This window comes from Tetrao urogallus (assembly GCF_951394365.1).
Source record: "Tetrao urogallus genome assembly, chromosome: 1".
Lineage (NCBI taxonomy): Eukaryota > Metazoa > Chordata > Aves > Galliformes > Phasianidae > Tetrao > Tetrao urogallus.
The window spans coordinates 53234666-53251128 of record NC_136813.1 but is presented as its reverse complement, the minus strand read 5'-3'; the positions used below and the strand labels follow the sequence as shown (position 1 = coordinate 53251128).

The 16463-nt window shown below is 37.6% G+C and overlaps 1 protein-coding gene across 1 annotated transcript; it reads right to left on the bottom strand.

Annotated features, from left to right (window-relative positions):
* Positions 1-177: 177 nt before the first annotated feature.
* On the bottom strand, positions 178-15838 carry LOC306952547 (protein-lysine methyltransferase METTL21E-like; the record flags this gene model as incomplete). Its single annotated transcript, XM_079543262.1, has 4 exons — positions 178-602; positions 1516-1633; positions 5397-5554; positions 15769-15838. 4 exons carry the CDS (start codon positions 15836-15838, stop codon positions 178-180), a joined length of 771 nt encoding a protein of 256 aa, XP_079399388.1.
* Between the last annotated feature and the right edge of the window lie 625 nt (positions 15839-16463).

Here is a 16463-nt window from a genome sequence, read left to right as displayed (position 1 = left end):
ACTTTCAGCAAATTGAACTCAGGAATTCCATAGGGATGCACCGGAAAACCAATGTTTTGTTCTAACTTGCTTCAAAAATGTCATTCGTAAAGATGCAGGCAACTACTTATGTAGAAATTATTAAAAAGAGAACTAGCTACAAAGCATCTGAGATGATCACCCCCATATATCTCTTTTTCAGACAGACAATTTGGAAGGTCTGACTTTCATCCTGCCTTTCCTCATTGCCTTATACAGGGTTATGTTCAAACTAGGGAAATTAGAAATCATCTCTAAATCAAAGAGTGTCTGAAATCTGTCCACAAATTGGTTCTCATTGTCCAGCCTAAACTTCATAGCCCACATAATGACAGTATCATTCTTGCACAAGTGGTCAAAAGTTAGTAGGAGCTCATCCAGGAAGGGATGGTGGTAAACTACATCAGCAGCCATAATGTAGTCAAAGTGACATGAAGCTTTGGGAAAGTTTTTTTCCAGATCAATTCCCCAGGACAACTCCTTGACACAGGGCTGGTGCTTGCATTTCAGTTTTGTATTTTGGAGAACATTGTGCTGAAGGTTTCCCAGCAGTTCTGGCAAATCAGTGGCAGTCACAAGTGCACCTGTGACAGGAAGAAAACAAAAACAATCTTTCAATATACTTCAAGACTTGAGTAAAAGCCCACTTGCAAAAGCCACTGCACAAGGAACCGATTTTAGCAAATTTTCTGTCTAGGGGAATAGAACACTGTTATTGCTCCCAATAGTTATTACTCATTGTACTTAAAATAAATATTTGGTAACTGGCAGCAGTTCTGCTGCACAGACTGCAATCTAAAGACAGCTGAGCTTGGGTGGGGATAAATCAAATACCATATCTTGATGTCATTTTTAATGAAAGCACAGTGAGAGATTGGGAATTGAAGAGTAACAGTTACTAATTGCAGAAAATCAACACTAGATTTAGGCGTGGCCTCAGGTTCTTTCCTTTTAAGATATCAACAAGCTTTCTCAGACTGCAGAAAGCTAAATTCTGTTCAAATACAAGGGTTACTGATTTGAATTACTCTTGAGGAAGAGCAGGCTGCCATGAGAGAAAACAAGTTTCTGTAGCAGAAAAGTCAAGGATCAGTTGCTGAAAGAAAAGGCTGAACTCAAGTTTGAAGGAAGTGACCTGGCATCCAAGAGGTATTTATTTGATCAATGGAAGATGATGTGTTGGTCATGTCTGCGTCTGACTTTACCCTATTGCCACTGACATCCTCTTAGACACTAATTTCTTATTTGTTGGTCCCCTGTTTAACACTGCTAATGGTAACAACATCCACAGGGACCTTCTTTATTGCATCTACACCTTTGTGTTTACAGTTTGAGAGAGAGAAAAAAAACTACACAAATTTCTAAGAAACCCTGTTGGAACTCACTTCTTCTTTCTCTTAGAAAATGTCAAATAACTGTATTTTAGAAGTACCAACATACTTCCTTTGCTTTCCAGTATACTTTTCCAAAAGTATAAGAGCAGTGATATGTACTCACCCAGTAAACTGGCTACTATAGAGACCAATCCAGTTCCAGCTCCAATTTCAATCACATTTTTGTCGACCAAATTGTACTGTTTAGAATTGGTTTCCAAAAAATAACACAAAACGAGAGCCTGCAGGAGAGGGAATCCATGAATATACTGATTAAATAAATTAAATAAAAACCTTCACTCAATACACATTGTCATTTACAAGCATGCAAAAAAAAATGTTTTATAATTTCATGTCTGTTTAAATGAGCAATATCTATTCAAACACTGTCCTGAAAGGAACATGACTCACTATCTTTGAGCTCTACAGGCTGACAAAACAAATGCCACCACATGCTTCGATATGGGCTTGCAAAGCATTGCAGCCAGAAGGAATGACTGCAATTATCTAATCTGTCACACTGCATAACATGAGCTGTAAAATTCCAGTCAGCAATTCCCACACTTATTTCTGGTTGAGTTAAAACATGTCTGTCACAAAGACATCTTGATATACGGACTGCATGTGAGAGAAAATCCACAACTCCTGCTAGTTTCTTGCAGTAATTATTTAAAATAATAATTAATGATCATAATGATTCAAAAAGGGCCAATAAATTCACCCCTTTACTTTTAGTTCAGTTTCTTTCTAGTTTTAATGTCCATACCTTGTTACATAGCCCTCTACAATTGACTCCTTATGTATACATTTATAAACTATGACTTAAGAAACTTTTCCAGCTTTTCTGTCCTATCTCACACTGACCGTTGTTCTTTAGATCACTCTAGAAACACAAATGGCTATTTTTACTCCTCTCACACAAAGACGGTTTCCAGCCTGTCTCGTGTATTATTTCCCACACTTAGAAAATCATATAGTCTACACTGACAAATACGTATATCGGTTGCTACATTATCTTGCAGTACAGATTACCATTTGGGAAAATAATTAGAAATGATTCAGTTTGGCTCTGCAAAATTTTATTCTTGGTTTTACTTCAATAGATTAAAATATAGAAGGAACGGAGGAGGACTGTTGACTTTGTAAGAGATAGAAAGTCAGTGTTTTTGCTTTCAACCTCTTAAATCAGAGCAAAAAGAACAAGATTTTTCATATGAACACACAGATATCTCAGTCAACAAAACTTAAAAATAGAAAGTTTGTGCACACTGTATTAATAAAAGCCAGGTCCTTTGAGACTGCGCGTGATATTGAACTGACTTTCTAAAACAAATCCTATCAAGTTTTCCTTTTAGCTCCATTCATTCCCATCATTTCGTCCCTTGGTGTCTTGACATGTTCTGCTGTTGAAACCAGCTGGCAGGCTCAAAAGTTCTGTGACTTAAATTAGGGAACCTTTGAAACTCCGCTTCCTTTCCATGCAGAAGCTTAACTTCTCTTAAATTTTCAGCATTCTTGACAAATGTGACTGATATTTTTCAGAAGATTTCAAGTATTGCAGGTTGGAACAGAAGGGAGAATATAGAGACACAGTGAAGGTTTCCTTCCTTTCACAGAAAAATTGACTAAACCTCCACAGAAAAAAATGTGCATTTCAGTGTAGCCCTTGATTTGTGAGAATAATTAACAGCCAGCCAACCTTGCCTTGAAGACATTCACTGAGGCTGCTAAGAGATACAGTGTAAACAACTTCTCCAGTTCTGCTAAGGAAAAGTGTTTGGCATCCAAAGCAGGAGAGTACACTAACCTTCCTCAGATGGATTATGGTCATGCTTCTTAAAAACAGCACAGGAAGCTGATATTGGGACAACAATGGAGCCTCTTGGCTTTTAGTCCTCTTGATTCTATAGGAGGTTTTGGAAATCCATCTATTTTAGAGAGATTCTTTGAGCAATGCAAGTGTCAGTGGTTCATTGTGGCACCTGTCCACCCGCAGCAGTGTTTTTTCACTCTTAATTATTTCAAAACAGTCCATTAGCTGCATTGCACAAACTCAAAAGACTGAAGAAAGTTCTTTGTATGGTGGATACGTTGCTAGTTCTTATATTTTTGAGATCCTTCCCAATCTGAACCATCCTGTGATTCTGTAATATCAAGAGCCAAGAATGATGGTTCCTGAGAGCATGGATTCACTTCCACATACATTTCTGTCTTTTTAAGAAACTGGAAGTCCTATGTGAATCTTCTCCCGTGACTGCATATTTACATGCTAAATTTTTCTCTTCAGTAGCTTAAGTAGCATCTATGAGTGTCAGCACCTTATTGAGTTCTTTCTGAATCTGCTTTCTCTTTTTTTTTAGGGTTATTTATTTATAACACGTACAGTAACGTAATTTTCATATAAGACCCACATTTCCTTTAAAATTTGCTTCTAATTGGCCAATAGGACCAGAAAGTTTCAACAGGAGAGGAGAAGGCATCACATCATACGTGCTGTGTGAAGGGGCACAAACAAGAAATACAAGAGCTGCTCCAAAAGTAATGCCTTCTGTTTTATTATGTTGGCCTAGGACATCAGAGATGGATTTTGGTGGTATGGCAGTAGAGGTTGAACATTTCGCCAATACTCTGTTACATTTTGTTGCTGTGTGATGATTGGCAGCAGAGGGACAGTTAGACAAAATGACTTCTGACATGGAAGTGCATATGAAGAAATGATGAGTTTAATTTCTCAATGAACAAAAAATTGCATCCCTTGATATTCATTGATGCTTCCTGAACATTTATAGGGACCAACCAGTGGATGGGAGCACAGTGAGGTGGTAGGAAGTGTGTTGCAATAGTGGCAATGACAACATGAAAGACAAGCTGAATTCCAGACAGCCATGCACAACTGCCACACCTCAAAATAGAGAGTCTCAATCGGCTCATCCACACGAATCAGCAGATAATAACTACAGAACTGTGTATGGAGCTGGATATCAGCTTCAGTGTGTTGAAAACGGTAGCAACGCTGGAACATCACAAGGTTTATGGCAGGTGGTCCTCACAAATTCTCACACATGAACAGAAAGAGCACCATACGCAACTTCGTCAAGTTTGTATGAGGCTAAAGGTGACAGTATTCTGGATCACATCATTAGCAGTGACAAGATGTGGTGTCATCACTATAAGCCAAAGTTAAACAGCAGTGGTGACATATGAATTCTCCATCAAACAAAAAAGTTCAGGATGTAGCCCTCAGCAGATAAAGTGATATGCAGTCTTTTGGCATAAGTGGTGATCTTTCAGGATTTCCTGGAAACCTGAAAAACCATTAAATCTGACTGCTACATCATGACACTGACTGAGCTGAAGGTTCAAACTTCCAAATAAACAGCAGAGAAGACGACAGCCTTTTTCTTGCTACACAATAGCACCAGGTCCCATACCAGTTTGAAGACTGTGGAGCACACTGCCAATCTTGGATGGTCTGCTCTACCACATAGTGCTGGATTTAGTGCCTTCTGAATTCCATTTTTTTGTGCTGATGAAAGATGGACTGCACAGGCAATGTTTTCCTAACACTGACATTGTCATGGCAGTTGTGAAACAATGGGTCACCTCTGCTGCTGGAGATTTTTCTGAGCTCATCATACAGGCTCTTGTTCATCACTGGCAAAAATGCATAGCTAACAGTGGTGACTATATTGAAAAAGTCTTTTTAACTGAGAATGTGCTCTATCAAACAGTGCCACTGTACTCTTTGTATCTGTTGTGGATTGCATAGAAATAAATAAGAGGCAATATCTTTGGAGTGACCTGCATATCATTTAAGCTTTGAGAACCAGGAAGCCATAGGAAAACTAGGCTAAATTCAGGTTTGGGAACTGTAGAATGGAGAAAGTATAGAATATTATCCTTAACTTCACAACACACAATAAAAAATATTTATCACTAAAAAACCAACTAAATGTGTTAAAAGACTCCAAAACTGAAAGTAACAATATTATGTAAATATTGTACCGATGGCCAGACAACTGCCCCATAACAATCAGTGGCTTCTGTAATCCTTATCTCATGGCCAGCAAAGTGAAAGCCTTCCCAAGCCTTATAAGTTATAACATCAGGAAAAAAACGTCTTCTCATGATTTCAGTAACTATTTGTTCTTCTTCTTTTTCCCCTGGAAGTAAGAATATAAAAAGTTAAATAAGCCGAGAGGGCAGACAATGAAATCACCAATTTATGTTGAAATGCTGATTTGAAGCAGGAATTGGAATGATGTTTGTGACCTAAAATGCATTTTGCCATTAATGGTAAAATAAATAAAATATATAATATATAATGGCATGATATATAGAAAGTCTCCTGAATTCTAATAGAAGTTTTCACTTTATGACTATATAAAGTAATTTTTTCCACTTTACTGGAAAAATGAAGTTCAGAAAAAGTGGAATGTTACCATATATTACTTTTCATTTCATCAAACCAACAGAAAATTATTTTTCACTTCAAGAACAGCTGCTCTCATATTTATTCTCATGGTCTTTTGCGCCTCGACTTTTTATTGTTTTCCATGTTCTTTTAATGTTCACTTTCCCCATGTAAATAAAAGGAATCACAATATCATATATAAGTCTGTCACAAAACTTGTGAAACAGATCCTAGCAACGCAAATTATGACAGACAGGAGAGAAAGCACTACTGTTGTCAAGAAAGCTTATCCACCCACACCAACAGAGCCTTGTAAAAGGGATTCTTTCCAGCTGGTTTGACATCCTGAATGCCATCCTTGCTGCTATGTGAAGGATATTTATGATAGCTAACATAATCCAGGGCAACCCTTCTACAAGAAAGGATTCATTCGTTTAGCTGAATACCAAGCCAGTGTCACTTTTGCAATCATCACACAAAGCCGCACCACAGTGTTGCAGATAACATGTAAATGAAGCTTTCCAGAGCATTTTCTTTGCAAAATCAAGAATCATTCCGAGTCTGCATGGTAAATTTGCTTTCACAGCCAGACACAATCTCTTGGCAAATTAGCTAAAGCAAAACATGTTTACAAGCTATACCTCCTGAAAAGCATGTTAAAGTTGTGGTAACTGGGTTACCATCTTTTCCAAAGCAGAATTCCTCTATCAGGCCTGCAGTTGCCATCCAAATCACAGGCAGAAACATCAAGATGGCACAGAATGACACACAACTGGATGACACAGCACAGAAACTGCAGTGGTCATTAGAAATGAATATACTTGACTACCATCCTTCAGTAAATCTATATAAAGAGAACAGCAGTGTTGGCATTATAGAAGAGTCTACATTTTCTTCCCCTCCAAGCCACTGCTCTTCTGTATGCATTGGTATTTTTGTTGGCATAACCTATCAAGAGAGGCAACTCTCTCTCCTTTCCTGGAACTACAAACAAACGAACAAAATAATAATAATAATTAAAAATAAGGATGGTATCTCACAAATCGATTGGAAAAAAAATAAAATACTAGTCGTGAGCCAGCAGTGTGCCCGTGCAGCTCAGAAAGCAAAGGGGAAAAGGGGAAATGGTTTTAAGTTGAGGGAGGGCAGATTCAGGCTGGATGTGAGGGGGAAGTTCTTTACTATGAAAGTGGTGAGGTGCTGGAACAGGCTGCCCAGAGAGGTTGTGGATGCTCCATCCTTGGAGGTGTTCAAGGCCAGATTGGATGGGATCCTAGGCAACTTGGTCTAGAATTAGATATGGAGGTTGGCAGACCTGTCTTAGGCAGGGGGGTTGGAGCTTCATGATCCTTGAGGTCCTTTCCAATCCAAGTCATTCTATGATTCTATGATTATATGACACAACTAAATTAAAAATAAAATAATATATATACACCACTAGAAAGAAAGTTAAATAGTATAATTTATTAAAGGTAACATAAATAGAATAATCTTAACGTTAAAATGATGATATTTTAAAATATCAGATACTAAGTCATAGCGTACAATCAGCACATAACACTAGAGGCTTGCAGGAGTTGTAAAGTTGAGAGAAGGCACATATGTCACTGAGCCCATGAGCAGGAAACTCTAAACAAACAGGAGTTACGTATGATAGAAATGCTGCTTTGAGGCCATAGTAATTTTTTCCTATGAAAAAATAATATGAGGATTTCTTATCACAGATATTGTAAAGTGTATTTAATTTATCATCCTGTGTCTAAGTGTACTAGATCTAGACTGCTTTTAATCTTCTCAGACCGCTTACAGCAGTCTGATCTCATTCTGTGATTAGCACTAGCTGTCAAAATAAAAAGCTATTCCTTCTATTACTTCTCAATTACAGCCATTTTTCTCTTCCTCTTCTTTTGATAACTGCTTTGGATCCAATTTTGATGAAAAGCCCTAACTTATAAAGTCTTAACTTACAAAGCTTCAGCCAAACGATCTATAAAACTCCAGAAGTATTACAGCTACCCCTCTTGTGTTCAATAAACATTTCCCACTTACTTTTTTATATTGTCAGTAATCTTTCTACTCAAGGCTTGTGTTGTACCTGCACTATTAAAGTTTGTAGGCCACTGCTCCCTGCCAAGGATAAATTATCCATACTCCTGAAAGAGGAGATCTAGATCTACTAGTTAATACCACTTAAATCACTGGCCCTCTTACTCCTTCAGTAATCCCATAGGTGGGATACATGAAGAAGCTGACATAACACAATCTTCTCTTTGTTTCACTATGTGTCTATGAAAGACAGGCTTCAAAACTCACCTTAGTGAGAAATTTAATCAGGACCAAGAAACTAATGACAAAGTAAAGACCACAAACCTTTAGCCAGACATACTTACTTCCACATAAATCTTTCCTTACAATCCAAAAAGCACTCTTCTATTTTCTACTTTATATTGTTCAGAATAACTAAACTCCGTGTGTGACTGAGATACGCACAAAAACAAAAATAAAGCAAAAAAATTTTTTTTTCTGCTACAGTCTTCAGAGCAGTCAGAACAGAAAAATAACAAACAAGTAGAAAATCTATAATGCAAGAAGAATATTGTTATCTGTGTAAGCAAAGCCCAAGTGAAATAAAGTCTTCAAATACCTGCTAAAGTATTAAAGTTCTGCTAGTTATGCTTTGATCAAAATCTAGTTTCTTGATACCAGATATAAAAAGCTGATAGGAAGTTATTCTCCTATAAGTGTTCAACTCTGTGTTAGTCCTTATTCAAGTTGCAATGTTGAGTTACAACTCAGTGAAAGAATTTCAGTGATATTTAAAGATAGAAAGACCCATCACTAATAAAGGGTCAGACAATGGAAGAGGAAGCTTCACTGACCTGAATCAGTTCTTGCAAGAATGGAATTTCATATTGGGTATTTCCAGCAATATTACTCAAGCACACACAACAAACCATCAGAACATAAAGGTCTGCTAGAACTGGTTCCTCCCTTCTTCATTTACCTTTAATAAGAGTTTAATTATCACTTTCTCTTCCTTCATGTTTTGGAGAGACATAGAAGTATATCTACATACATAGACATTATATACATAGAAATGTACGTATAGTTTATTAATCTCTTTGCATTTGCATGCAAACACAGAAACTACTGGAATTTCATGTGCTAAAACATATTTACATCAGGAAGGGATAGTTTGACCCTATCCACTTAGCATATAGAGACTCAGATAATTTTTGTTAATAAAACGGCACTCCTCTGGCCTTGAATTGTTGATCTTGATCACAAACAAATTTCTGCCTATAGATGTCATAAATCCTTCCTGAAATAGAATTTGAACATAGTTTTCCAAAGAGAGATAATAAATGATGTGGAAGACTGGTGTCCTGAAGTTAGTGGCAAGCTGATTACGGAAATGTATGACAAGCTGCAGAATCTCCTTTAGAGAACTAGAGGTTTTTGCTGATGCATTTAAACATCAAGCAGAATGTTTTATACGAGAACAAAACCTTAAGAAAGAAACCTGAGTGATACTGAGGCAGAGCTAGGGAGGTGAGGAGGGGAAGGCAGAGCAAGATAATACGTAGAATACGTTGGGATAAAACAAGCTACAAATTACAACATCTTTAACAATAAGGGAAATTACAAAAATGGGCCTTAGGCTAACATTATCTGCATGCTGGTGGTTTTTTTTTTTTTTGCTAGGAAAGAAATAGAATAGTATGTTTTGAAACATTCTACATTATTGTTTATTCTGTTTGCACCAGGAGTTACATAAAAATTGTACTTGGGTAGTACACAGCTCCACCAGGAAACAGTAATCTTAAAATTCACTTGGGTACTGTGCATCAATAATTAGCATGCCAAATATCTGAACACACACCTAGTGATACTTCCTATGTTAATGCATTTTTCACCAAACTGATAAAGAACAAGCACTGCTAAACAGCACTTAAAATGCAGGAAAAGTGACAAAGACAAGAATTGTGAATTAAAATTAAAATATATTGATAATGTATCCTGATAACAGAATTATGATGTGACTAAGATAAAGGAAGAAAACAACCACTATACATGGAATCTATGAAGAATATACCTGTAGTCAATATCTACATTTTCTGACTCACCCACAGTCAGCAGATTGAGTAACAAAACATCCTTCAAGTATTTTGTTAATGCATTTGCGGTTGAACTTGGTGATCTTTAAGGTCTTCTCCAATCTGAGCAATTCTATGATTCTATGATTAATACATAAAAATGTAGTTTTACCCAGTGATTTATGGGGAGCAGGAGAAGGGGGACAAGGGGAATCATAGATTAGTCTCTTTCAAGTGCTGGGCTAACTCTATTTATTTTCTAAGGTTAAATAGTGTAACAGAACAAGGTGATAAGGGAGCATGCAAAAGAAATAAGACCCAACCATCTTCTGTGTCTCTCCTGCATTCATGGATTTTCTCCAATTGGCAAAAAGAATGAAATCCAAGCCTTCAGCTTGGAACTTGACCTGACAAAGTTCAGACCTACAGCAAACACATTCTCTCTTCTTCAGAAGCAACATACTCTCACCTGAAGAGTTTAGTTATAAGACATACACAGGGGGTGGCAGAGACCTCAGGAGATCATCTAGTCCAAACCCCCTTCTAAAGCAGGTTCTCTGCTTTAAAGTAGGTTACAAAGGAAAGTCTCCAGGCAAGTTCAAAATATCTCCATAAAAGGAGACTCCACAACCTCTTTGGGCAGCTTGTTCCAGTGCTCTGTAAACCTCACAGTAAAGAATCACAGAAGACTTACCATTTTGATCTGTACTTAGAAATATTTTTACAACTACACATGATAGATATTATAGATGTAATAGCAATGTATATCCATGCATACCAATGCTGACAAGAAACCCACAGAAAGATCTGTAAGGGAGCAGATTTGCAACTTGTTCTGTAACTGTAAAAGCTTACTGGATAAAAGCTACATTACTATACTGATGGAAAACCTCAAAATGTAGCCCTGCAAATTCATCTGGGTATTTCTAAGGACCCAAAAGAACTTCATCCCAGAACTACATTAGCCTGTACTTCTAAGGGACACTGAAGCCTCATAATTTCTATCGAGTTACTGATGTCTCGTAGTCAGAGTCCTCGTCTTGTAAACATTACAGATAGCTCCATGGAAACATATTCAATCTTGAATCACAGAACAGTCCCCAAATTCCAGGTGACATCACTTCAGTATTTCATTTCCATCCATCTATTTCTATTTCATTCCAATCCACTGCAGCCTAAGGACTGAAGACTGAAAGGAAGGGAACAGGAGGGAAATTTAACCATCCCCTTGACCTTCCAAACCTGCACCTCTCTAAGAACATAAATCAAAATATCAATCAAGAAAAATCACTAATCGAAACCACCCAGTTAATTTTTCCTGTCTGCATGCCTACATATGAGGGTGGTGATGACCATTCACTCCAGGCTGTACCCGCTGAAGTGATGGCAAGGACAAGTTATATTGTATAGATTAATCTGATTTATTACATCAGCGTAATATAACGCTTGAAACTTCATACTTGGAAATGTAGAAATACAAAACTGTAACCCACGAGCAGCCTAATTTCAGCCAAGAGGCAAAATGCCCTTAGTACAGAGTGCGAGGAGATGAGAACAGGCTATGCTCTCCAGTAATGGATTTATCCAGGTTTTAGAGGTGCATTCTCAACATGAAACTCATGTCACTGATATTGCAGCCTCATATAAGTCACGGGTCATCTAAAACCATTAGAAAGCTGAAAATAGAAGTACTGTGGTCAGACTACCTCATGAACATATAATAAATTCAAATGTACCCATTACTTATTACATAACCATGTTTGTCTGTCATTGAAAATATCTGCAGGCCTGTGCTCAGCACCTATAATAATTGCTAATAATAACTAAATGATTTCCTTTTGACTGCAAAAGTAGGCTTTTTTCTATGTTATGTGCTCTGCTCTTCATTATAAAAGGGTGGCTGAAAATTTTCTGATAGATTAGGAGTAATCTGGATGAGTAACTTAGACACTACTGACTAACATCATCTTTCACATTTCTTATCTTGCCTGGTCAAAAAGGCCTTGTGTCATTGGAAGTTCATATTTTCTTCTAACAGTATGCCAGAAGAATCCATGTAACAGTGCAACAGAAGTGACTCCAACATAATGTCTGCCAATTTTCCCTATCAATATTTTCAAGTTTCTAAAATATTTCTTTGAAGAAAGGACCTGAAAGTTACCCAAAAACATCAATCCATGACAATATTTGAGCTTTCCGTGAGGTCACAGAGAAATAGTTCATTAATTGTTGAAATTTAGCTATGTCAGCTATGAGGAATAAAATTTGAGTTCTGATATTTTGGGTTGATCCTGCAGCAAAGCCGAAGAATATTGTTAACTAATGACATGACTTCCAAACGTACTGCTTTTATATCTTTTTAAAATATTTTTGAGGTAACAGTTAATGGAAAAGTTTTTTTGTTTCTGTTTGTGTTTTGTATTTTTTTAATTGTTGTTGTGTTAGGGGTTTGTTTTTTGTTTTGATTTCTTTAAGATAGAAACATAACTCAAACTAAGGGGGAAAAAAATATCACAGAATCACAGAATTGAAGGGGTTAGAAAGAATCTCTGGGGATCATCAACCCTTCTACTAAAGCAGGTTCCCTACAGTAGGTTGCATAGGAAAGATTTCAGGTGAGTCTTGAATATCTCCAGAGATTACACAGAGTCTCTGGGTAGCTTTTTTTTAGTGTTTTGTAAGGCTCAAAGTAAAGAAGCCTTTCCTCATGCTTTCTATGTTTGTCACATCCCATCTGGTCCTTAACAGTGTTCCAGTTTGTCTGCTCCCCCTTGTTCAGAAGTTCCCTGTCTTTCTTGAACAGAGAAGCCCAGAACTGAACAAAGTACTCCAGATGTGGCTTCACCAGGGTAGAGCAGAGTGGGAGGATCACCTCCTTTGACCTGCTTTGACCACTGATGTTCTTGGTCACCAGCCCCTACTGCTGGCTCATGGCCAATGTGTAGCCCATCTGAACACCCAGGCCCTTCTCTACAGAGTTCCTCTTTATCCTCTCCATCTCCATCCTCTGTACTGATGTGTGTAGTATTTCCTCCCCAGGTGTAGGATTTTACACTTGCCTTCATAAGGTTCCACTCTACACAACTTCCCAGCCTGCCCAGGTCAAAGATGAGAGAAGGGAACACAGGTGGCAGTAGTAGAAGTAAGTTGGCTTTTTAACCAGCTCTGCTAATTACAACGTCCACTATAAAGAATCTTTTAGCATTTTAAGCACTCAGCAGAGAAATCAAGTTTTGGGCCTTCTTTAGAGAAAGTCAAATTCACTTCTTGCACACATCTATCAATTCTACAGAATTAAGTGGATCCCCTCCTTTCCACCACCATTGAAGATGGGTCATAAGGAAATAAGAATTATGAGATTTGTGTCCAGAAGAATAACAAGCAAGGAAAAGCCAACCTAGAAACTGGACACTCAGTTGTGAATAGTCCGACTTGGGCTCTATCGTCCAGTCCAAGGATTTTTTTCCTTTCCTAGAAAAGCCTTTGAAGTCAGGGGAAAAGGGTCTGCAGCAAAAGGAGAAGATGAAGGTAAGAAGCGTCCTTAGAAGTAACCCAGGAAATGGAAATAAGACACTAAGTCACTCCCTCATCCCAGCTTAACTTCTTAACTTCTAAGTTACAGGGTTAGGCTGCTTCTCACTTGCCTCAATTCCAACCATGTCCCATTTAAGGTATCTTTCTGGACTTCACCCAGACTTGAAATGATGACAGGAATCACCATCAATGAGGACATCTGTTGAGCAGGGGAAGAGAAGGAGCATGACTGTTATAAAGCTCTGGAAGATATGTGAAGGTTACCAGGTCAGCATTTTCTCAGATATTTCTGGATTAAAAACTGGGCCCCAGCCAAGTAAAGTGAGACGATGGAGTGTCAAGGACAAGTTGCAAACTTGCTCTTCTCCTTTTGTCTCAGAGATAAAATTATTTTGGGGTGAATGTAAATAATATAAAACTTGCAAAGTAATTTCAGGTCCTAAGAAACAAAGGCAGCAGTGGTACAGTCTGATCTCAGAAAAAGTTCAGCAAAGGAGAGTAAAAGCTAGTGAAAAAGAGAAGTCATGAGAGGAAAGAAAAGAGATATTAATGATGCAGGTGTGCTGGAGAACTGATTGTATAAAGTGACTAGGAAAGATCAGACCAGGTGAGGATCTACCTGTAAATTGGAACCTGGTAGTAATGGTAACCATGAGCTATGATAAGGAGTTCTAATCTAGAGAACTTGTGACAAGCCAGTGGAGATAACAGAACCTTGTGAGGGAATGACAGTGAATAAAAGGAGAACAGGGTGGTGGAACAGCAAATACAAAGAGCTCTGACGCTGAAACGGAGCAAGAATCCTAAGAAACAGAGATTGAGTCTGGATGGACGAAGTGAATAAAATGGGAATGGAGAATGTGGCAGAGGAAAATGAGGACAAGGAAGGTACAGGCTGAGGGCACTGAAGCAGTAATTCTCCATGCAGCAGGTTCAACACACTTGCCTCCAAAATATGAAATGGAACTTGATATGCTAAAGCCTGATGCTGATAAACTGTGAAACTCCAAAGATGTGCCATTTTCTATTGGTGTCTCTTCGTCCTCTTTAAGTAGAGTTACTAGAAAGAAGTGAGCAACCTGCTATCAAGTTTGTTGGCTAAAAGGAATACATTTCTGTATTTAAGGATCCTGTACTACCTACTAATTTTGCATAAATCAATCTTATGTCCCAGAATTCAATTTATTTTAAAAATTCAAAAGCTTAAGTAATTACATGCAGACTCACTGCTCCCTGCCCTAAATCCTGCATGAAGAAAGTATCAGTATTAGAAAGCCAAACTTGCAGAAGCATAGCAATACCTGTGCAACTGGAACTCAGCCTTCTTGTGTACAATGTAATAAGAGTCATCAATATTTCAGTCTTTAATGGCTTGGTATTTAATATTAATACTTCTAAATATTTCTTACCCCAATCATGCCTCATCACACGTGGGATCAACTTGAGCTTTTCATTGAAGTCAGGATTACATAATAGGAAAGGGAAATGTATTAAAGAAATTCTCCAGATTAGGGCATGCAAAACAGGGACTTTGTAACTGCAATCGATACCAAACTCTATCAGCTGTTTTCTTGTGTGATATCAGCTTTCTAGAGAAGATTATGATTTTAGGTGCTTAATTTTCTTAGCCCTTCAGTTGTAACGTATATGATGACTTAGAAAAAGGGAAACAAAAAGCCCCTCCAGACACTAACAGAAAGCTTCTGAAAGAAAGGGATTCCCCTCTTGCTCCTCTGCCCTTCCCAGTCTTTTCAGACTTATTACAAGAAATTTAAAAGCAACGTGCATGCATAGTTGTTCTGGCAACACTAATGTTTTGGGGGCATTTTTGCTTTAAATCTCAGTTCAATCAAATCTCTTCTATTCCTGATGTTTCTGGATCTTGAAAATGAGCAGCTTAAGATCTACTTAGGAAAAAAAAAAAAAAACTAAAGTTGCTAACAGTCCTTGTTAAGATCAGCTGTGAGGCTATCTATACAGAAACTGGGCTTGTAATAACTGATCCTGCCTGTCACTCCACAAACAAACTTATTCTGAATAGCTCAATCATAGCCACAGCTTCATTCCCTGGAATAAGTCACAGGCAAATAGCTGCAGCAAGTTGGCAGACACTGGTAGGAAATCACCATACCAAAGACTGCTGGCATAGCAGTTATTTACTACATAGCTAGAATATTACAACAGCGCTATCTATTGCATTTTCTCTACAAGTGCCATAAACACAATTCTTCAGGAGAAATAAGTAAGATAGCTCACTGTCAGCAAGGTGCCTTGTTCCTTCTACTTAACAGAATTCCTGAGCATAACAAGAAAAGAATAATCAACACTTTACCTGCTTGTCTTTCTAATTTTCTTCTCTGTTCATTATGCAGATGATTATGTTGTGACGATGTCAAATCCATACTAAGCCAGAAGACCACCGACAGATAACCACAAGCCTGCCTACCTGCTAAAAATGGATAAAATTGCTTTACATCCTCTTTCCCAATGCAACATCTAAACAACATGCAGAGTTTGCATTTGTTATGCTATGTTACTTGTTTTAAGATGTACAAATATGAATATCAGAGCATTTAAGAGTCAGAAGTAGCAAGCAAGTTTAGCTGTTCTACTCTCAAAGAGGGAAAAACATATATTGGAGAAAAAAAAAAAGAAAAAGAATGCTTTGATAAATGTTTAAAATTATTTTTGAGTGGTTAAAAATTAGAATCAATTCAAATCAAGATTAGAAGGTTTACGATTATTTGAATGGGAAGGTAGCAGCTAATTTCTGAAGGAAAAGAAAAATTGTACCAGCTCATGTAGTTTGATTTAGCCTGAAAAGGAAGGGAATAACCAATTAGCAAAAGTGGTACACAAGTAGGAAGCAGGGCCTATCAACAATACACCAAACAAAACACATATGTGCAAATGTACAGATACAGAACATACACAGAAAAATGTAATAGGGAAAGCATGACTGGGCAAAATTTAAACAAGAAGCTGCAGCATAGTGTGATATAAAAAGAAAAAGAACAACTCAATGTT